We start from the raw sequence: 25551 nt of genomic DNA, 5'->3' as shown, positions 1-25551 counted from the left end.
TTCCTTCTTCTGCAAGGATGAGCCTAATCTAGCCAGCATTTCTACTAAAAGACTCTCCCACCCTCCCCATGCCACTTCCAGCTTTGGCACTCAGGGAAAATAAGTAAACCAAAGGTATCAAAAACCAAATAACACAGAAGGAAATCCAACAAGATCAAGCTAGCAAGAAACCCTAGCAAAACTCAATTCTCCTTAAATTTGTTGAATTTTGCTCAAAGCAAAACTCAATATTCATTAACAAGAAATTTTAAAATTTCAATTTATAATAACAAATTTTACCTCTTTAATATCTGCTTTGGCAATCTTGCAAACATATCAAGGAAAGAGATCTCTGGTTTCAAGTTTGCAGATGTTAGATCTCGTCCATAATTTTTTCTTGAAGTCATGCACTTGGTTCGATGACTTTTATAATTGTGTTAGGTATTGCAACTGTTTGAGGAAATAGCTCCTTTGTTGCTTGTGTTGTAGATCCTAATCTTCACTCTAAGCTGCATACTGGTTCGGTGGTATTTGTAATTGTGTAGAGATTGTTAATACCTCCTTGTTTGGGTTGAAGTTCTTAGGGAATTGGAAGGCTGGATGTATGGGGCGGCCTATGAAATTACTTTTGCCATTTTCAAATTTCTGACTTATCGAATGGGTTGGTTGTTTGAAATCACTTTTCCATTGAAATGATCATGGCTTTGTTAATTCCCTCTTTAGTGTTGCATTTGTGCACCTTTTCCATGGATGACACAGAGAAGAGTAACCAATGACCTCTAAACTTGGGAAGAGGAGAATAAATTTAACACTCCTGTGAAGAAATAACTTAACATTTAAATGAGGAAAAAGGTAAAATTAAGGGAAAAAAGAAAAAGGAAATACTTGCAGGAGCATCATATATAAGGTCCTTCGTTGGAACCAGAGAGTCGCCATTATCAAATTGTTACTCTACAATGTAAATCTGGATAGTGGTACTGATTAGGTTGACTGGTTTTATTGCTCACCAACAGACTTTTGCTGCAAAGGAGTTTATGCTTGTTGCAATGACTGCAATGTGATGAATGTAGCAGCAAAATGGGTTATGCTGGGTTGGACTAGCTCTTTTTTCGCGGAATTTCTTTATTTAAGAGAGGATCAAATTACGTCTGTAGATGCATTTGCAGTTATCATGTCCCTATTCAATAATTGCTTTGATTCATTCAAATTCTCCAATATTCTCCAGCTCAGACAATGCAATTCGCCAAGGAAGGAGTTCACAAATCCTTGGATTTCTATCCGTTAGTAGTGTTCTGGCAGCAACATGTTTTGTTGTGATGTTGGGTTCTGCTTGCTGCCTACATTTGCTAATTTGTGTTCGCTTCAATTTTTGGAATACGCATGTATTTGGTGTTCCAAAAAAATTGAAAATGTGGCAATGTTTTGCTGTTCCTTTCCATCCATTCTTTGGGCAGTGACAGTGGCAACTTTAAGGAGATTTTCTTTAATTTATTTTATTTGAAATTATTACTTATTGTTCGGGTGGTAACTCTACAAAAACTGATCTTCTTTCAGTTTGTAATTCAAGGGGAAATTACCTTTGTATTATGTGATTAAAGCAAGTCAATTCAGGAGGATTAATGAATTGTTTTTCAGCATGTGAATAGAGCAGCCCTTGTTGCAAGCATAATTTTCTATCGAGTCCACACTCAAAGATTTTTTCCATGAATGAAGATACAAATTTTATACAAATCTTTTCCAAGCAAGATAAATGATATAGAAACTTCCTCCAAACTCACCAAGGAAATATTTACTTACAATTATATAGTGAGAGAATTTAGAAGTGTGCATCTCAAAAAAAGGAGTTACAGGAGAGCCAAAAAAGAAAAGGAGTTATATAAATTTCCACGAGTGACCTATAATAGCACTTGGGTAGGAAAGAACTCTAGATGCAGAAGATGTAAGACACATGGGTGAAACATCCACTATTTCCCAAGTGTTAACTAACAACTAATATATCAAAGAAATACAGTTATTACTTCATTTTCATAGGAAGACAGTTATATCAATTATGTTCATGTGAATGAGATTTAACAGTTACAATTACTTAAACGGAAAACTCATAACTAACATCTGAAAACACCATCAATAAATTTACAATGGGAATTAAAATCTACATACCATGGAATTCGAAATTGAAATCAATCTAGGGTTGCTTCTGCAAACACTCAGGTTAGTCCACAAATACCACTATTTCAAAATCAAATGACGATTACCATCAAATACCACTATATCAATTAGGGCATCACATACCGCTGGATCATTTAGGGCATCTATCATCATCGGATCATTTAGGGCATTGCATATCTCCGTGTTAATTAGGGCATCACATATCTCCGTGTTAATTAGGGCATCAGATACCACTGTATCATTTGGGGCTTTAGATACCACTGTATCATTTAGGGCATCAGATACCATTGTATCATTCCTTTCCTTCTGACTTGCTTAACTATGGCAATAACATAAGATTATAAAATATGCTCATAATCATTATTTTTAAAAAAAATACTGAAATAACAATCCATCAAATAAATCTATCCTCGTAAATAAATATATTCCACATTCAGTTAGAAGATCAACCGATCTAACCGGTTGCCAATTATATTGACGATAAGAGTTGCTTTCATTTAAAGAAATAATTGTAACGATGATACAACTCAATTAATCTTACCTTCTACTTGAACATACATCATAAAAGTACAAATACCTGTTTCTGACAAACATTTGAATGCATAACTTATGTTTCTCTGGTGCATGTTCGACATTTTGTGGAGAGGGGAAACATTGTTAGGGGCTTAACCACCCAACCTCAAACTATAATTTATTCCCACACAATTTCTAATGAGAAAGGCCCTCCCTACCCGGAATAAACATGAAACATCTTATCATCCACTGAGCATCTTGATATCTACTCACACCACTTGACTTGACTGTAGGAGAATACAATAAACATGATCATGCATGAGCTATTAAATGATATTATTCTAGATTTAATGTATTATTTCTATATTATTGTCGACTCCATCTAACCTCTTCACCTTTTCTATGGCTATACAGCTGGTGAATCCTAGGTGCTCAGATCTCAAAGCAATCAGCTCTGTCTGTTGATTCTCAACTAATTCATGAATATTATATATATTCCAGCGTATCACAATCTGTGATTGAAAAAGATATTCTTAAAGATTATAGAAATTATTGTTTAATTCTAATCTCCATTGGCATAATGATTTATGGATTCATACTATGGTTTCTTGGCTTTCACTTGTCATGACAAAGCTAAATTAAAAAGAGGATCAAATCTGTAATATCAAACAAAATATCATCATGATAAATACTGTAGCTTATTGCTATGAAATTCGATGTTATTGCACTTTTGTTCCAGAAAATCAAATTGGAAATTTTGGTTTCCGGTGTTCCACATAACCTAGACAATTTGGAGATGATGTCTTGCTGAACACTCAGCTACTTGCCACACCTTTACTTGCAAAAATATCTAACACAGCTCCAACATAAGAGTACTCACGATTTCTGGCAAAATATCTCAATGGCCATGAAATCGTGGAAAGGATTTATTGAAAAGGTATAGACTAGTATTAGTAGAGATATTGACACTAAGAAGAATGTAATTGGGTGTTATGGAGAAGGGGGAAATGATTACTGAAAATCGTAAGCATGAGTAAAGTAGTTGGGTGTTTGGAAAGAGATGTCTGCTTCCTCTCATGACTTCAATAAAAAGGAAATGACATGACTCCTTGGCTTTCGTAACATAAGAATAATTTGTCAATTTAAAACGCCAAGTGTTTAATCGGTTACAAACAAGGAAAAGAATAAAAGATGGAAAAAGAGTTGGAAGGTTATAATTCAAATATTATTATAATTTATATTTATATATGTACATGTAAATATATTAGTGAGGTGGCATCATTTTATTATAAGAAAATAATATGATGGTGTCACCTTATTTATATCTATGTATACGTACATTGGTATATATTATAATAATATAGTGAAAGATCATTTAAAATCTTTGGAGGTACGTATTATATTTTAATTAAATTATTTTATATTTTAAATTGTTTATTTAATAACTCATGCAATTCCATCGATTGTATCCTGATGTTCAAGTTGTTAGGTCCTCAACTATGGTGATTCACGATTCATATTCATTTGCCTAGTGATGGTGATGCTCTCGTGCCCAATTCTTTTTTGACAATGCTTCCACTCTTTCGACATGCTTCCTACAAGGAAATTCTCCGTAGTTAAGTCATATTACTATAACAAGTTTTTTAATCATAAATAATCATAACGGCTAATTGCCTTTTTCAATTCCATGAATTCGTGATAAATAATCAACTAGCATGCTATCTTCGCATTATAACGACTAACCGTCTTACCATTTCGCAAGATTATAACAAATTTGATTGTCAACTGACTTCATGTGAACCTCAACGGCTATATTTTAAATTAGGTCAAAAATTGGGATGTAACAATGGGTAACAAGTGTCACGAAGGAGGAAAAGGTATAAAACTACATGTAATAAACACCAAGAAAATTATCACTAAGTTAGGAAAATGAGTTTTGATAAACAAATTTAGAGGAGAAGATTAGATGTTAGATATTATCTCCAAATCACTCAAATGTTGACCTCAGGCTCAATGGGATTAAACAAATCTTTCACTTGATTGCTGTTTAGCATTGCAAGTTTGATCGTTTTTATCAATTTGCTACAGTCAACTTATAATAAGTCTTTACAAGTAAGATTCAATATTTGTGATTGAAGTGACTGCTTGGAATTTGGAAAAATTTAACAAACTTAATTTTGATGATTGATAATTCTCCAACCTTCCATTATTATGGAGGATCTTGTTCAATTGTGCAAACTTGATCCCTATCTTAATTAGGATTTGAAGTATTTGTTGACTATTAGTGTTCTTGTCCAAGTTAAATATCATTAATTTGTCTCTGAAACTTTTTTTTATCACTCTACTTACATTTTGGCAGTTTGTAAAGGGAAATAATTTTGTAGTGTGCTTATGGTTTATGGTAGAGGATCAATTTTTAGATAAATAATACAAGTGCAGCGCACTAGTGATGATAAGCTTTCCCTTTCAGTACATTATTTTTTAGTGAAAAGGACAAAAAAAAGAAAGGGAAAATAACAGCATATCCCAGACCTATGCCACAAGGTTTGAGTTCGAATTTGAGTTCGACAACAACAAAATTCAAATAAAGTTCGGCGAGGCCAAAAAGAATAGAAAAAAAATTGTCTTATATAAATATCCTTTATAAAATATAAATATTAAATCTAAAACATAAAAAATATCATGTTAAATTTCAATGTAATATAAATAAATTTCAAACATACTCATATTATGAAATTTAAAAAACTTAATTTAAATATTATTAATTATAATAACAATTATATTAGATTATTATATAATTTTAATATTTAAAATATTAAACTTTAATATATTTAATATAATACAGATCAAATAAAAATCTAATAATCTAAAACATAATAAAGGTAGATTAATTTATCTTAAAACAAATTAAAAGCAAAACAAAACTTAAAAATTAAAACAAAATATTTAAATTATATCTAAATGTTTGAACTTAATCTAGATATTTAAAGTTCAAAGGGAAGCAGACGACCATTTAACCTGTCGAGCTGAATTAAAAACTTTAAAAGAGGGGCCGAAGATGTTTATGCTTACCGAACAAGAATATTTCCGTTGACAGAGCATGAGCTCCTATGCAGATTATCTTTTTCGTGCCATTCAACGTGGAAATGGGCTGCAAAAAAATATTCTGGTTGGCGGTGGATATGTTCATGCATGTCGTTCAACACTGGAACCTGATCTAAGAAATATTCGCCAATGGACATTTCATCGCTGCTTGACGTGAAAAGGCCCTGAGTAAATGATTATTTAATATGTTTTATTTAAATAAACTGTGCCCTTCCTCCATACGAATTTTGGGACGAATTTTTACGAATTTTTAGCAGAGTTTTGAAGTTCGCCACATTTTGAATTTCATGGCTGAAATCTGGGGAACCCTGTGACTTAGTCCCAGACCCAGGTAACATCTGTCAATGGTACCTGAAATATTACCTGATAATTTTTCCTCATTGCATAAACTGGCATGCAGTTTCATTATTTTGTGCAGAAAATTACATTCTTGGCAGTAGGTCTTGGTTATCTGCCTCATTGTCTTAAATCTGTCTTGTAACTCATCTTGGAGTAAGTTTATCTGCCTCATTGTCTTAAATCTGTCTTGTAACTCATCTTGGAGTAAGTTTACATTGCAATTTTGTTCATTGTTTACAGCTTCTGTTTTTTCCTCGCCTTATGCTAGATTTCCCCCTAGGTTTTCTGAAAATATGGGCTGTTCTGTTGCAATCTTCATCTATATTGATGCTTTGAGTTGCTCATGAATGGGGCCAGGAGTAATGAAAGGAATTGGTAGATGTGACTGCTTGTTGTCATTGTCTGTTACTTAGTGGGCAGTTTGATCTATGTCAACAAGAATAATATGTCACTGAACATTTGAGAAGACTCTGAAAGCTTTTCTGTTCTAATTTGTTATCCTTTTGGCTTTTGTGCAAGCAGGTGTGTATTTAATGGAAATGGGAAACTTCTGGAGGACATTGTTTATGCTGTACAGGAAGGAGCCTTAGTGAATGTTGACAGTGAATTTGATTTGGAGAATATTGTAGAGGCAGCAAGAATTGCTGGGAAGAAGGCCCAAGTATTGCTTCGTATTAATCCAGACGTGGATCCTCAGGTTAGCCATTTCTCTAGAAGCAAAGCATGTTATAGGTTATGCATTGGAAGCTAAACTGAATACTTTTTGTATTCTAGGTTCATCCATATGTTGCAACTGGAAACAAGAACTCAAAGTTTGGCATTAGGAATGAAAAACTACAATGGTTCTTGGATGCTTTAAAGGCACACTCAAATGAGCTGAATTTGGTTGGTGCACATTGCCATCTTGGATCCACAATAACAAAGGTAGCTGTCCATTAAACATGTTTCTTTTTACCAAGAAAGGATATTTAGTCCTCCTCTTGTTAGTTGTTGTTCCCTTTCTTTGCTTTTTTGTTCGCTCTTTCTCGGACACCGTTTGGTGCTCTTGCTGGGTTGTTTTTCTTCCTTGTTGCATCTTCCAGTGCCTTAGACCCTTTGTTGGTCTCTTGTTGGTTATTAATATCATTATCTTATCTTTTCTACATTTTTTTGGTCCTGGGTAGTTGGGTGACTCAGTTCCGAAGCTAACAGAGAAGGTTTTTACCTTATAAATCCAGATATTTCAGTTTTCTGTATCAAACAGAGCAGATATATTTATTTGACAAGCAAAATTAGTTTTGCATATTTATGATCAATTTCATTTTTTCTGCATACATAAGATTCATTTCATTTTTTTCTCAATTTTGTTATTTGCTTTGACTTTGTGATGCAGAACTAAAGGTTTCCTCTGACATACTTCTTATGTATGTGTATTTACATTCAGTTCATTGTCTTGTTGTATTTCTCTTGGAACATTAGTGAGATTTTGAAGGGCAAAAGTGCAGGAAAGGGATGAAGCAAAGGGAAGGAAGATTTTTATTGATTCTGTTGAAATATATGTCTGTGAATTTAGATGATTGGGAATTCTGTTTAATTAGGTTCGTTGTTCGTCTTTTATGTCTATGTTATGGGGAACCATAAAGGCTTGATAAGTTCAGGTTCTAGCCATTTTTCAGCTAGAGGAAGAAAGGAGGATTTAAACCTTTGTTTCAAAGATGAGAATGCAATCTCAACTCAACATAAAGTAATTCAAGATCAACTGCAATCTCAAATAAAGTGTGAATAAGGCCAGAAAACAAGGGCAATATGACAGTGCACAAATACTCTGTGTTGGCCTCTTTGCCAAGAGCATAGAGCCCTAGATGATCTGAGATGTGCCTCACACTCTGTACTCAATCACAAAGCTCAATAAGGGCAAAAATAACCACAAAGGGCAACCATTTCTGTCAATATCTGTCTCACCAACCAGGAATTCAGATTAAAATCCAAGGTTTGGATTGCAGTAATAAGCAACCAACATGTCCTGTATTCATTGCGACCACATGATCCCATCAGTGTCATTTCCCCCTATTGAAAGCCCTAATCGCAACTAATAAACCACAACAATAAAAATAAAATAAATGTACAAATAAAATCCATTTTCAATATAATAATATATAATTAAAATAATAATATTTAATAATGATAATATAAATGAGATAAATGAATTATTTTTAATGTTTTATTAAGTGATAATGAATTAGTAATATTTATTTCTCCCTAAATTCTATTATTAATACTAATAATATGTCTTATGTGACTATCCTTACATTTACGACTGAAGGTTAATAGTATGGAATCCAAAATACCATTGATTTGTCATCGCTGAAGTCAGGGGCTTAGTGATTAGTAAAGACTAATCACTTGGTACAATATTTTGGAGTAACATGATTAAAAGGAGGGACAACATGGCCATCCCTAGACATCAAAGAAGGGGAATATCTTACACATGGATAGAGAAGATAACTCTGTGTCATGCCTAATGTATTCCACATAGCCTGGTAAATTGTATGTATTTGCTATGGCACATTAAGTCAATATGGAACAAATGTAGTCTATGACTTGTGGAATCTAAGGAGAATATGATGGGTTTTATGTGGAGATAATCTAGAAAATACACCAAGCACGATGACTTTGTGATACATATATGGTAATGGTCAGCTTTATGATATAGAGTGTATGATGAACTTTATGTAATAATTGTGACATCCGTTTCAAGGAAGTACGTTTGATTATACAACAGTTAAAGCAACTCCACAAGTCATAATTCATAAACCATCAATTTTACAGAAACAAAATATTGTCACATTAGATTCTAATCAGCAACATATAGTAAAAGCAGATTTTAGGAACCAGTCACGGGAGTCGAGTCATTGCATCATTCACTTATAATGAGATCATTGGGAGTCTACTCTTGAGATCTTCAACGAGAGATTATCAAATTGGAAATTTATGAATTGCTAAATGATATTGGCAGTGGCATCTTAAAAAAGTGGCAATAATAATTATTGAGGAACCTATCATATATATTAAGAGGCGAATAGCTGCAAAAAAATGACAAAACTTGGCAAAAGCTCTCTAGATAATATGACATATCAAAATTACTGTTTATGCAAGCTACTATTGGGACTTAAAGGGAAGTATTCTTCATTTCTTGCTCTTTACTTAACAGTTGATTTCCTTTAAGCTTGTTAAAAAACATACAATTTGAGTATTTTTGTCAAAATTTATTGAAGCAAGACCTCATTTTGGTCTACCTTGTTAAAAAGGCATTTTGAGTTATATTCTAATCATCTTACGTTTCCCAATTGAATGAAATTTGTGATTCTTGGGCAAAACTCAGGGAAATACCAAAAAGGGGACATTACAATCACAAACAAGGGATACAACCAAGGCCAATGCACAAAACATGCCAACATGGGGACGATCCCAAACATGAGATCACACAAATCAAGGTGTGCATGCAAAAATGCTCGAAAATGAATCAATTTTTTTGTGATAAAAAACAAAACTCATTGGTTCTTATGATTCAACTAACCCAAAAATGTAATAAGATTTCAATTATGACATTGTGGCAGAAAATGGATAGCCTACCTGCGATAATTTGCCATTTTCAAAAACTGATTTTTATACAAGCCCACCCGGACATCAAATGCAAAATAAATTTGAGGAAAACATAGATAAACGTCCCACTATATGATTGCAAACAATAAAAAACTTTTAAGATTGAGAAACAAATAAAATCCAAGAGGCCCTAGCTCAAGAATTTACAAAAATCCGAAATGAGGAGAGAAAAATAAACACTTGGCACACATGGACATAACTCTTGGTGAAGTGTAGCAACCTTGCCACGGTTCCAATGAGTTGCCACCCACAAAAATCGAATGCACAATAACCTCAAACGAGCAGAACAAAATCTTATAAGTGAGGAGTGAGAAAAAAAGAATTCAACTTTTAAATTACAAAGCCTTTTTGAAAAAGGTAATTTCCCAATTAAATAATTTGTGAAATTAATAATTACTTAAAAACCACATAAATTCCTAAAAGCCTGCAGGATAATTAAATTGACTCCAATAGAAGGATTATGCCCTGTTGTGAGGTTCGCACACCATCACCACATTGCAAATGTGGACCCACTATTTTCACTTGGTAGTGAGGTAGTTGCCTCAAGTAGTTTTAGTTTATTGGCAATTTCAAGTCTCTGAGTGTTAGAAATGAGTTTGAGCAACTTTTGCTAGCTAGGTAGTCAAATTAGTCATGGATATGAGTGAGAGTTGGGCCAAGCTAGTCAAGGATGTGGAGTTGAAGTCAAGGGATTTGTTATGAAATGAATAAAAATCCCTAAAAAGTTCATTCCAATATCAAATTTATTTTGGAAAGTCAAGGAAAGGTGTGTAAGATAACACTAGTAGAGGTGTGCTGATTCCTAAAATTTGGACGAGTCTAGAATTTTTTAGAATCTCCCAAAATCTAAAATCTCCATTATAACCCTTATGAATCTAAAACCACTCTCAAATACACTGACAACTTTTATATAAAATGTAACTTAAAAGCTAGGATGCTTGTTTGGGTCATGTTCCATGTTCGGGTACGAAGGACTGGTTTTCTTGTACAACAAAATTATGAAAAGGGGTTTGGGTTCGTTAGTACAAAACATGTAAAATTTATACACATACACACAAACATATTAATGTAGCCTAGAAGCATGAGTTAAGATTAGAATGTCACATAATATTATAAAAAACATTTAAGCAACAAAAACAATTGTAAATTTGTAATCATAGCATCATGAATCATGATCATACCATCGTACACTTCAAGACATTAAATTAAATCACAACATTAGTTCAAGTATCATTATTTGAAGTTCAACTAATAGATTAAAAATTTATTTATATTCTATTTTTTAAATATAAAACCTACTTGTGATATAACTTTGCTTGCAATGGGCTTCAACGTTTGGAATCTTTGGCCACAGAGGTATCACCAACTATGAGCATCCTTCGTAGACTGATGATGAAGAGCATCATTTCTTAGACCTCTTGCATTCACAAACTCTATTGACTCATCCATAATCAAATCTTACATATCATCATCAGGAAAGAGTCTTTCAAATGTTGCCTTCTTTCCATCAGACACTTATAATATTGGGTTGAAGCCTTCCCGGTAGATCAACATATTGAGTGCTATAGTATTTGGGAGTTAGTGCATAGGCAAGCAAATTTAGAGGAGTGGTCACTTTGTTCCATCATTCTACAATAATTGCTTGCAATTCTTTGAAGGTCTCTTGGGGATATTGCTCTTTTTCATATACAATTTGCTTGATCTTCTCATCATAGATCTCTCCAAGGCAATGTCTATCCATGTCAGTGTATGTAAGCATGCTCATAATGGGCTAAGTGAACTTAATGGGATATTCCACATGTTCCCACCATGAGTCAGCCAATATCCTTTGCTTTAACTTGGTTGCCCTCATCATTGCTTTGCCTCTATATGGCCCAATTATTGCTGAGTACCATATTGCAAATCGTCTCTTTCACTTTCACAAGTTGTCTCAATTCAATTACAATTAATGCAAAACGAGTCTCAGCAACATGTAACATAAATTAGAGCCACAAAAATACAACTATTAGGCACATACTTTAATAAAGAATACACATTACTCAATCAAAATATGAACATTAGAAATTGTAAGATACTATTTTTTAAAATTAAATACTAGAGTTTAAGTTCACTTACCTTTAGTAGCCCCAAACACAAGAAGTTTCTGAATATTCCTCAAGTCATGTAGTATTTTGTGATGAACATCTAGATGTCCTTAGCCTCTGCATACGCATCTTTGGTCTACCCAATTTTGTTCCCAATCTTTTGTATCACAAGATGTCCAAAAGATACGCTCATACCACTCTTCGACCAACAAACCAAAAGCTTTACAATTCTTTGCATTGTCTGTTATCACTTGGACAATAGTACCCTCTTGTCAAATGCTAGAGATGAGAATATTAGTAATAAATATGTTAAGGAGTATAGGATCTAAGAAAGAGAACAATTATATATATTTCTTCTTTATATCCTTTGACTTGAAGAGATCTTCTTGCAGACGTATATGTAATGAGATTGATGAATACAATTCTGATTGTTTAGAATCATATATTATACTTGACAAAGTCTATTATATCAATCACAATATATATATATATATATATATATATATATATATATATATATATATATATATATATATATATATATATATATATATATATATATATATATATATATATATATATATATATATGATAACTTTGACTAGTGTGTATATTATTGTTGCCAAAAAATAATAATCAAAACTTGACTTATTGAGTATCAAATGCAGCAGAGGAAATTGCCGCTGTGATTTATTTCCATTTTGCATTGACACTCATATTATATTGAGAGGTCATGTCTACATAAGGGCATGACCCTTACCGGGTATGACCCATGAAGGTTCATGGCCTTACATGGCCAAGACTTAATTAATTGTTAGTGATTGTCTTTATTGTGAGTCACGATATTATTCGTGAGCATTACATAATTGTGAGTAACACGATACACAACAGGCAACTTAACATAAATCCCCGATCAAGTTGCAGTTACTAACACATGCAATATATGGTATGTAATCTGTTTTGTCTGGAGCAGTGAAACAATTTGCTCTTTGTATGTATTAGTTCATTGCCACAACTGTAATATATATATGTGGGTGTGTGTGTGTGTTTACTTTTTGTTATGCATATCATATTTATTATAATTTACTGAGAACTCCAATCCAAATGAAGCTATAAATTCAACAAAATAGCCCATCTTTTCTTTGCCCCTCATAATCTGCGAATTTCAGAAACATTGCCTCTTTAGGGGACACTGCCAAGACATTGATCAAAGGACGATTTCTTGTATCTTTCCACCCATTTGAAATAATTGATGCCTTTGTTCCAATCCATGAATCCTTTATGGGCTTCAATTGATGATCAATCCCCTTGACCTCTTGATCCAACAAGGTGGGCAATACTCTCATAATTAGACGCTTATACCCTCTTGGAGCTTTAATGACACTTTTTAATGTCTTCTTCCAATATAGAGCGGGAACAACACTAAAAGGCAACTCATTTGCAAACAAGCATTTTCCACATCAATGTCGGGAATGTCCTAACTCTTATTTTTAAATGTAGTTTCTAGTGCTCCCTTTCTTTTGTGTGTAAGGGCTGCTTCACTTTTGTATCAAGGCCAATTGAGGTAGTATAAAAGGCATGGTCTTCTATCGCAATAATTGTAGAGGGGGATTGCATTCTCTTTGCCTTTTTTCTTCACTTTAATTGTCAATGATTGTCTTTTGCCTATGTTCTTTTCTCTCTTCTCCTTCCTCATACTCTGCAATATTTTTTGATTCTGTTGCATTTGGTATAGGTGCAACTTTTTTCCAAGGCATTTCTTGGCTCCTCTTCCAAGGTATCCACACAAGTGGTCTGCCACACAAAAATATGAATTAAGTCCTTTCTACATCACAACCCCAAAATTTCCAATGGAATGTGCCACCTTATGGAAGGGGTCTTACAATATCAACATACTTTCACAAAGGAGAATGAGAGGGGTTCTATTCTTCGTTTGACATTGCCTGTTGAAGAAGAGGTAGATGTCATTGTAGTTCTTTTTCCTATGACAAGAAATTATATACATCTTAAATATAAAAGCAAGAGAATGAAAGAAATCTGGAAAAAAATTAGTAGATCTTATGGATAATGAAAGAGGAAAAAAAAAACAACAAAATTAAAAGCAAATAGAACAAGAAATTACCTATTCCACTCATTGTAAGCTTGCAAATTTGTAGGAATGAGGCACAAACACTTGAAGAAAATCTACAAATCAATCTACCTTTATCTCCTTGCACAACCAAAATCTTGCTCAACCACCTATTTGCTTTTGCTCAAAACAAAATAACCTATTTGCACACCACAAATGAGAATGAGAAGTCAACATAAGCCTTTGAAATCCACTTTTTAGGATTGTGGATGTCAGAATATTATAAGCCTTGCAAAAAAAAAAACTTACGGAGCAATTTGTAGACTCTAGTTTGGTGCAATTTGATTGTGGTTTGATTAGAAATGGCTTGGTTTGCCTGGGTCCCATTCTCCACTAGTTGGGTTCAGACTAGGAAGTTGTGGATTGAACACTTCCTAGACTAACAAATGTTTTGGACTAGGGCCATGATCTAGTTCAAACTTGGGCTGGTCCGCAGCCCAAAAGGTTGACTTGGACATCCTAGCTTAAAAGTATAGGAAAATAAAATTAATGTTACTTCAATTTTACTTTTTACATATAATTTTCCACCTTGCAAGCACTGCATTGACACGGAAAAAAATTGACCTTTGGGTTGGGCACAAGAGAAGTTCAAATTCTCACCCCTCTTGGAACTCTGAGCCCAAGGAGAGGTCGGAATCCGATTCCTCTTTGGGATCCATGCCTTGCATCATGTGCAAGCTGAATTTGATAAGGTAACGAAAAGTTTTAAGGAAGAAACTTAAACTTTTTTTTGAACTCCTAGTTGAGTCCAAGAAGAGGCTAGAATTCGACCCCTCAATGCATTTCCCAACCAACATGTCTCCATGTTGCACTTGCATTTTGAAATTCGGATTCGCCATTTTAATCTTGGAGAGGGATGATAAAGATGAACGAAAACATGATGGTTTTGAGGAGTTTGGATGAGAAATGAATTGAACTGAGCAAAAAGACATCATCTTGTGAAGCAAAACAAGGCAAATCAAGTCAAATGCTAATCAAAAGAAGAAGAAATCAAAGTTGGAGTCTCATTGAACAGTTAACTATGAGATAACGCTCAACAAGTCTTTGGAGGACTCAACTTGGGTGAACCCAAGTAGAAGTTGAATTTCACCCTCTTAGGGCTTTGAGCCCAAGAGTTCGTTAGATTTTGATCCCTTGTGGGGATCTATGCCCAATCATTCTCCTCATTTGCTCAAATAACATGCTCAAAATTGGACAATAAATAAGTGAAATTGAGGTAAAACATAGCAATTTTTGGGTGTTGAGAGGTGATTGAAGGGTTGGGTTGTGAGGTTTTCACATCATTGCCTCAATGCAAATGGGGACCCCCTCTTTTTCGCTTTAGCAATAGGAGTAGGTGGTCTTAAGAGTCTTACCTAGTGACAATTTCAAGTCTTGAGGTCCTTAGGTTTGAGTTTCAGCATGGATAATTAGGGGGTTAATATTCAATTAGAACAAATGCAACCAATAGATGAGGCATCTTTTCACAACTTCACCTTGAGGTGGCTTGGAGAAGCCATAATTCACTAAGTGTTAAGGTAGAATGTTGCATGAGGATAATGCTTAGGGAGGGTGAGATCCACCCGCTCTTTAGGATTCAAAATTCTCCTTTTCACCTAAACTTGTGCCCAAGCTTGAGAGAACATAAGGCACGATGCCCCTCCAACTTGCATTGTGGCGAGAAAATAAAAGAAGATATAGGTGTTTTGATCAAGTTTCAAGGGTGGAAGTATGAAGGCAAAGTGTGATTCCTCAAAGTTGGCAGAATTTCGCATGCCTTGAGGAATCCTCTAATCCTCTAAACACTAAGAACCCCACCGTTGGATGGAGTGAGGAAGTGGCGAGTTTGAAACCCCTAGACCTAAATGAAATGTGATTTGATAGTAATCTGATCCAGGAGAATGAAGAGTGAGATGATTTGAATTGTGTTTTTGTGAGGGAAGGATTTGAGATCAAGGAAGACAACTTGAAGGGTGGCCGATTCCACCACCCTCCAAGGATTATAATGCTTTGGATCCCCCCCAATCTCCACCAAGCTAGTATTGCTCACAAAAGAAGCTCAGCACCTAGCTTGCATTCCAATAAAGAGTGAAGGTTGATAGATTGGGAGCTGGAGAAGAATTTGAGGGTGAAACTTTGAGTCTAAGTGCAAAAGAGGAATCCTAAAATCCTCTCAATGTCATAAATTTCACCCTCATTTTGGATGGATAGAAAGCAAGATCAGAGCCCTTGGGCATACTCAAAACATAATCCACAACAATCTGATCTGAAAGGTGAAAAACTAAGAGGAGCTGGACCAAGTTTCAATAGAATGGAGATTGAGGAGGCAGGAAGAATAAAAAATCCTCTTACTGTGCTGATTTTCACCTCATAGTTGGGCTTGAAATGTGTTTCACTTTCTCTTAATTGGAATGCTTAAACACTTAGAACGACTACAAATAGATATGCAACACATAATTCAAGACAAGACCACAAGATAAGTCCAAATAGAACTGACATATTAAAAGAATAAACGAGAAAGATCCAATCTGCCCCGAGGGAAGGAAACCTCTCAAACAACTTAAAACAAGAAAAACACTAGGATTTCCCTATACTTCCTTCTTTGGGGAGCGTAAATTCATGTCAAAAGGAAGAGAGGAAAACTTGCCAATTCTGCGCATTTTGTCGGGTATTGATGGTCTATTCTTCATTTCTACTTGCTCAACCTCATCAATTGGGAGATCAATTTGCCTGATTGCAAGATTAGCCATTATATCAGCCAAATAGTTATTTGATCTATCGATTTAATAGAAAATGCGTCGAAATATTCTATTAAATCCCACACAATTTCGGTATTGTTTCAATTTGGTTTTCTAGTTGCAAATTTATTTCTGATCTGAGATACGATCAAGTCTGAATCCTCTAAAACAAAAAGCAACTTAATCCCATAAACTCTAGCAATATTTAGGCGAATAATTAAAGCTTCGTATTCTGCAATATTATTTGTGCATTCAAAGTTAAGCAAAAATGAACATTTAAATGTTTTACCTAACGGTGAAACAAATATAACACCAAGTTCATTATGTAACAACCACTTTTCTTGAATCTTAATTAACAACTAACATATTCATAGAAATACAGTTATTACTTCATTTCCATAAGAAGACAATTATATTAGTCATGTTCATGTGAATGAGATTTATAGTTAAAAACAATTAAACAAAATTTCTTAACTAAGAATTGAAAACACCATCAATGAATTTACTATGGAGATTAAAATCTACATACCATGGAATTTGAGATCAAAATCAATCTAGGGATGCTTCTGCAACCACCTAGGTTAGTCCACAAATACCACTATAACATTATTAAATGATGACTACCATCCAATACCGCTATATCAAAAACAAATGACTATTACCATTAAATACCACTATATCAATTAGGGCATTGCATACCACTGTATCAATTAGGGCATCAATTACCATTGGATCATTTAGGGCATCAGATACCGCTGTATCACTTAGGGCTTCAAATACCACTGTATCACTTATGACTTCAGATACCACTGTATCATTTAGGGCATTGATTATCATTGGATCATTCAGGGCACCTGATACCATTGTATCATTTAGGGCTTCAGATACTACTGTATCATTCCTTTCGTTCCGATTTGCTAATTGTGGCATTAACATAAAATTAGAGGATATGCTCATAATCATTATTCTTATATATTGAAAAATTGAAATAACAATCCTATAGATATATTCCATATTCAATTAGAAGATCAATTGATCCAATTGGTTGCCAATTATATTGACGATAAGAATTGCTTCCAGTTTAAGGACTAACTGTAACGATGATACAACTCATTTAATCTTACCTTTTAGTTGAATATGCATCATAAAGTAAAAATACTTGTTTCTGACAAACATTTGAGTGCATAGCTTATCTTTGTCTGTTGCACGTTCGACAACTTGGGGAGAGGTGAAACATTGTTAGGGGCTTAACCACTCAACCTTGGACCATAACTTATCCCCACACAATCTCTATCGATAAAGGCCCTCCCCACAAAATAGACAGGGAACATCTTGTCATCCATTGAGCATCCTGGTATCTAATCACACTACATGACTCGACCGCAGGAGAATACAATAAACATGGCCATGCATGAGCTATTAAATAATTCATTACAGTTATTCATGTCTGATTTCTCTTTTGCTTTTTTATAGGTTTATTCCACCTCTTCACCATTCATGGCTACACAACTGGTGATTCCCAAGTGTTTTGGAAGTTAATAAGTATTTTGCCCTTTTACACCTCTTCACCATTTCATGGCTATACTGCTGGTGAATCCCAGGTGTTTTTGGAAGTTTATGAGCATTTTGCCCTTTAACATTGTTTACATCTTTTATCATAAATTGTGGCAAAATAAAACATGTACTTAAGTTCAGTACCATTCGTCTAGGTTCTTAATGCACTTAGAAACTTTTCTTCAAGAGATACTATTCAACTCTCTTCATGATGATTCTAGAAGTTATGACTCTAAGAAGAAAATTCATTACAAAAGACAGGGATTATTCAACACATTAAACAATGTGATCATAGATAAAGAAAAGAAGTTTCCATGCCTAGTCGACTGCTGTGGAAATTGTATTTAAAACATTGGAATGGTGATTCATGACCTGTTAAGAACTCGACTTTGTTTGAAGAACTTGCAAATAGGATCAGTGTCCTCCAGTTGCTTGAGATGTCATCTTCAATGCATAAATCTTTGTTTCTTAGCCCGGGTACTTGCACGGCAAGGAAGGGGAAAATCTTGAATAAGCTTATCAATCGATTGTAGGGTATCAACATAAGCAAACAACGGTTAAGTGTAATGGTTGGGTGTTATGGAGACAAGGGGAATTCTGGAAAAAACATAGCAACGGAAAGGATCGGGATTATGGATTGTGGTCCCTGTCTCTCAGTTATGGCTTCCATATATGGAGAGCAATCGAGACTTCTTGGCTTCCGCCGGTTTAAAGATTATATGCCGATTCAAATTTCCAAGTGTTTAAATCGATTGAAAAAAGAGAGGAAAAGAAAAATAAAAGGGTGGAAGAAAGAGTTAGAAAGATTTATAATTCAGTTGTATTTTTATAATATGTAAATACGTATGTTCATGTGAATATATCAATTGGGTGACATCATTTTATTATATTATTATAATATAATGGTGCCATTTCATTTTTATATCTATATGCCCGTATATACATATATATTATAATAATATGATGAAAAATCATTTAAAATCCTTTGAGGTACGTATTATATTTCAATTAAATTATTTTAAATAAATTATTTAATGTTTAAATTATTTATTTAATAGCTCATGCGGTTTCATTGATTGTATCTTGCTGTTTAAGTCACATAATCCTCGCCCATGGTGATTCACAATTCATACCCATTTGCTCAGTGATGGTGATGCTCCTGTGTCCAATTCTTTTTTGACAATGCTTCCACCCTTTCGGCGTGCTTCCTGCAAGGAAATTGTCTACAGTTAAATCATATTACAATAAGAAGTTATTTAATCATAAATAATCATAACGGCTAACCACCTCTTCAATTCCATGAATTTATGATAAATAATCAACTAGCATGTTATCTTCAATGAAATCATAACAACTAACCATCTTACCATTTCACAGGATTATAACAAATTTAACTATCAACTGACTTCATATGAACCACAACGGCTATATTTTAAATTAGGTCAAAAATTGGGATGTAACACATTACCCTCTTTACTACAAGCCCCATTGAAGTACATCTGCCAAATGCTATCATAACCTTCCTGCACATGCATCTAAATGGGATCAGTAACCTCAAAAACTGGTTTGGATATGCTTATTTGAAATTTGTCTATGTCAGATTAGTAGAAGTTAACTTCAAAATCTGGATTATAATCTTTGATGAGGTAGTACGATCGTACCTGATTTCCTTACCTCCTACTTGTATGGTAGCATAAGATAAATGGAGCTGCACATGACCGCCTATCGAGTTCAACCATTGTCAAGATAATAACATACCATAACTCACCAAAATCTCAACTACAATAATGTAAGTCCTATATGATATTTGAGGAAATGCAGGAAAACAAAATTTGACATTTTTTATAATACCTACTATTAGAATAGATTTATTGTCCATAGCATAACATTTCCCATAAGGCATATCCACTTTAAGACCAATTTCTTTCATAACATCGACAAACATAATATTAACTGTCGCACCAAAATCAATCATACAATTTTTAACCTACTTGTTATTTGTAATGCCCTACTTGGATATCCTTAGAACAAGGATAAATATAAGCCAAGATAATTTTTTTTTAAAAACAAGTATGGATGTACATGGCAATCAACATATGAGGATCAATAAGATCACAACGGAAGACTAACCAAACATCTAAACACCAACGGATCTCCAGACACCACTACCTAATTGACATGACAATACTGAAGAACGAAAACCAAAGACGACATTAGAACACAAAGTCTCCGATTTGTCGAAGCAAGGAAACACTAGCATTCCATAAGGGTACTTAGAAGTCCAAATTGCGTTCTTTGAAAATAGCGGAGATGCCCCCTTTTTTTTGCGTGAGAGAAATTACAACTGACAATCTTGCTTGAGGAAGTACCTCTTTGTGCGAGAAAGTACACCAAGCCACGCGAGGAAACACCATCCCACATGAGGAAATGCCAGGACCAGAAGCCAAAATGCACTGCATTGGTATTGAGGTTCATGCGAGGAAGTGCACTAAGCCACGTGAGGAAATGCAAAGAACCATGTGAAACTTCCACACTTTGGCACGGGGAAGTAAAATCTTGCGCGAGGAACCACAGCAACACATTAGAAAAACAAAGGATAAAAAGTTGGAAAAGATAATTCCTCCACATCGGGGAGTAGCAGACCCATATTCGAGGCATAGACACTCGAACTATATCAACTGAAAGACGGAAACTGAATTTAACCATCTAAACATAGTAGGGAAGGAAATGAATTGAAAGCAACATCGCAATGAGCTGAAACAACAAAACTGAGTGCATGGTTTCTCCCAACCATAATAGCATCATGAGACCTTGAAAGTCCTAGCCATCCCCTTGTGTAACATCCCAAACTGTCAACTAGATAGTCGGAGCTATCTTATGTGGACGTCACTACTAAAACGTAATAACATCATAAGAATATGAAATCTAACATGCTAACAAGTAAAGCAATAGATATTCCAACTAATCAAATCACATCATCTAAATCATATGCTAAACATAATAATAAGGGAATGCGTCAAATATTTAACATCATCTAAATCATATGTTAAACATCATAATAATGGAATGCGTCAAATATTTGACATCATCTAAACATGATATCCAAGCATTCCAATGAAAGCTTAAATCACAAGAAAGCATACTCCGGAACCCGAAGTATCAAGTGAAGACATCAAGCAACTGTCACACTGGAACAATAGACTGTCTCTGTACACCGGTCCCCAACAGTGGTATAGGTAGTTATGCCTCCCAACCACGTGAAACCCGTAGCTCCACTCCCGTCGTGCTGATGGAGATAATGATCCAACCACAATCACACATAGAGCAAACATCCATGGCTAACACTCACGCCAGACAGTAATGATTGAAACCAAGATCATGAGAAAATGCAAGTACTACAGGTTTTGGTCAGACACTCAATGGATAATTATGTATGGACTCGCCTGGAGGGGAAATAACATGGCATCAAGTAGCCCAAGCTAGTGGGGTGCTGATCTCTCTTCCCAACGGAAGGTTCACGCACTGTGTCCTCAAACTTAATTGGGTGCTCACACATTTTAAATTATATTTAGTTTTATTATCACCTAGTGTTTTATTTAGTTATCACTAATTAAGCCTTCTATCCGTCAACCTGGGAAAAGTCACCAAAATTGCGGTAGAAGTCCCTCCATGAAGTTACCCTACCCTACTCATACTCATCCAACGATGAGTGCCCGTAGGCATGCATATTCCCAACCCAACCCCAAAGATATAACTCAACCACATTACCACTAGGAGTTCAAGCCTCATAAGTCACCTGATAGACGCATGCACATGTGCTCATGAGTGGGCTCACCATTGTCATGAATATCAAAACACAAAGGTTGGATGAAAGCACAAGCAATAAAACACTCAACCGAATTGTAGCTCAGGAGGATAGATGTGTCACGCATCCCAATGCAACATAAAAGTTCAACAATGATCTAAATTAACATCCCAACGGATGATTCAAGTCCATGACCAACATCATGCCAAGAAAACTCGAGAAAACAGGGCGGCACACAAAAAGAGGTCTTTGGTCTTTGGGTACAAAAGTCATGAAAATCCAATAAAAATTGGGTTTGGACACTATATGCAAAAACGACCAGCATAACGGTGTGAAACCCCAAAGCCTCATCCCAAAAACTGGGAAAGCTTTCATACACGACCAATCGGTAGAACCAGCAAATAGAAATGGAGGTGAACACTAGTTATCAACCTTCTAACATACAACTACTAGAAATAGAAGTAGAAACTGAGTGAAAACATGAAAACGGGAGAGCCCTACCTAATAGCAAAAGGCACTGAAACAGGAAACAACACAATAAAATAGATAACCTGCAGAAGCTGCCAGAAATTACAGCAAAGCAAGGTCTCCCCAAACTAGATTCAACGAAATTGACCTCACAAAGGTCCCATGCCCGCAGCTCTCACAATGAACAGAAACGTAATTCTCCAGAAGAGAATTTTGGAAAAAGCTCCCAAATTCTCAATTTCCGAAAGCGAGAAGTGAGGAATTAATTTTCACTTTCCATATTTATTTTTCGAGTGAATAATCGATTAGGGTAAATAACCAACCAACCTAGTTAAACCTTGAATTGACCCAAACAAAAATAGACTATTCCAAGTAATTGGAATTCATCTATGGCAAAGCTGCTAGAAATTAAAAATAATTAAAATAAAGCCTGAAAACCCAAAATCATAGATATTCCTAAACAATTTTTGCGACAATGCGAACCTCTAAATGCACACATGTTCACAAGTCTAGTTACATAATGCAAATGAGTTCGGATTTATTATATCAGCAGAAGGTTTAATTTAAACATATATATAACGTTGACCATATAGGGACGACATTGGTAAATGTGAATAGCTGATTCACTAATTCTATGTGCCACTACCAGGGATATAAATTTTGCACACTAGAACACATGATCAAGTGCAATTCTATATAATAACATAGCCGAAGCAATAAATGCATTAAATAACCTAATTTAACTATTTATTCAATTATACTAAAATAATCATTACTCACGTTCGCTTAAAGTATAAACAAAGCAAGAATAAAGTAAATAACCATAGCCTTAAATCCAACACATAAGCATAATCAGAGATATGTCACAATACCGAATAACCATGTATCATTACAAAACATACTGTCATCTCAAAATGACATCATCATGCAAAAATGATAAATTGAACAACATAGTAGTATAGCATCTATGATACTGAAATTAAAGTATAACATCCGACCCTTAGGTCATCTCAAATGCAGAAATAATAACATGAGTACAAGTGTCTCTCGAATCAAAATATAACAAGGTACAAACTGCAAACATGAGAGGCACTACATTATTAATCAATAAAGTTAAATAGAATGAATAAACTTGACTTGAATTTTTATTTAATGCTGTTCCTAAATATACAACAAGAGGATCCTCACTAGTCCATGCATCCTTTTCATTACTAACATTTTCTATCCTAGATAAAATCTTCACTATTTCCTCTCTGTAATTAGGAAATTTCATCATCTCCATTAGTGGCACAATAATATTTAATTGGGATAATGCATGATTAATAAAAGTATGACAATCAGATACTTGCTTACCATTATCCTTGGTTTGTTGTTTGGTCAATTTAGGGAGCTGACTAGTCTCTGTATGCTTACCTTGATTCTGCTTGCCGCTCTTCTTAGATGCTTCTCCTTGTTGTAAATTCTTTGCAAACATACTGATAGGATTACTTTGATTTGTGCTCGAAGTTTTGTTTCTTCGCTGGTATGTTTGTTTGGCTTGACAGCTGCAATAATATACGCTTTTCTTTCCTCAATCATCAATCTTCGAAGAGTAGGTGTCTCTTCCTCATTTGAAAATACTTGTTGGATGTGATGTTGGTGATTTATTCTCCTTAAATGATAATCTGAATTCTGATCTTCCTTTGAAAGGTCATCATCTCTGCCCCATAAAGGTTGAGATGATAGAGCATTAATGGGATGTTGCTCCTTTCCTTCTTGATTCTCTTCTAGGATGGATTGAGCTACGACAGAATGTTTAGGAGCATGGGGCAACCTGCAAACTTCACACCATGGTTCGTCATCAATCATATTAACCTTCTTTAAAGGATGTGTATCTTTGATACGATTTTGTCTTTTCGACTTTTCATCTTTCTAGTTCGTATTATATGGCATATTTTGCAATCTGGGTCTATCACTTCTTTGAAAAGGTGGCTCTTCATTCTTGCTTTGTTTCATTTTTATGAATTTCTTTTAATTCATCGTTCTTATGTGCTTTAGGATTATATAACTTTGCATCATCTCTCTTGTTTACCTTGCCAATTGCTTTTCTGTTGTTTTCTATTGTCATAGCCACTTTGAAAGCGTGTGGTAAGGAACTTGGTCTATGGGATCTTATCTCATAGTGGGTCTTGCTGTCAAATGCACTTAAATAGAAATCAATTAGAAAAGAATCAATTGGTCTAGTTTCTCTTGGAATTTTGTTTAATACTTTATTAAATCTTTTGTTAAACTCAAAAACTGATTCATTGGCATTCTTCCTGATACTCGTTAATTTGTGCGAAGCAAAAGATGTAGCATTATGATCTCCAAATTGTTCTATGAACTGATCAACAAAGTCACACCATCCAATTATAGACCTATCTGGGAGACTCCTATACCATTCAATTGTTATCTGTCAGGGATTGGACAAAAAACTTCACGAAGACATCCTCATGATCTTCTTCAAAATCTTCAATTGTATTTTTTTAAGTTAATGACATCTTGCTCAACAGGCTCCACTCCATTCCTAGAAAACTTTGGAATAGCAATTCTCAAATCATTGGAGATTGGGTTGGGATATGCTCTTACTCCATCAAAATCAAACTGTCGATACCTTTCAATGACCACAGGTTGTCTCATAGCCTGATTTCTCATCCTCTAATTTTGTGTTGCATAACTCAGGTTGTTTTGCTTGATATTTCTATTGTTCTAATTTACACCATAGGGCTGCTTGAGATTTGCGGTATTTTGTGGGATACCTCTAGTATGCTGTCCTAAGTTTCCAACATATTGATTGTTGTGACGTCTTGCAAAACTACTCTTTTGATTTTTACTATCTATTATCATACAATAGATTTATATGTAGCAAATTGTGAGTCCAAGTTTTTTCTATGAGGAGAGTTATACTTGGATGTTGTGTTCTCCTCCTCTTGGACTTGTTCTGCTCTTTCCTCTTTCCCCCTATCCAACCTTCATTGTTTGCTTTTCTTTGTGGAGAGATAATATTATCTCTTGATATTCCTATCTTTT

General features: G+C 34.6%; 1 protein-coding gene across 1 annotated transcript in view; it reads left to right on the top strand.

The window, feature by feature from the left end:
* The window catches only part of LOC149573246 (diaminopimelate decarboxylase 1, chloroplastic-like), a 62228-nt gene that overhangs the window by 14460 nt on the left and 22217 nt on the right, over window positions 1-25551 (top strand). The window contains exons 2-3 of the mRNA XM_089814449.1: window positions 6628-6802; window positions 6880-7029. Of these exons, the coding sequence (XP_089670575.1) occupies window positions 6628-6802; window positions 6880-7029 (325 nt within the window). The remainder of the gene's footprint in view (window positions 1-6627; window positions 6803-6879; window positions 7030-25551) is intronic.

The sequence above is a fragment of the Cupressus sempervirens genome, chromosome 2 (assembly GCF_028749045.1).
Source record: "Cupressus sempervirens isolate cs-2001-9-10 chromosome 2, ASM2874904v1, whole genome shotgun sequence".
NCBI classification, from domain to species: domain Eukaryota; kingdom Viridiplantae; phylum Streptophyta; class Pinopsida; order Cupressales; family Cupressaceae; genus Cupressus; species Cupressus sempervirens.
The sequence above is the reverse complement of the archived record's forward strand: the minus strand, read 5'-3'. Positions and strand labels throughout refer to the sequence as shown.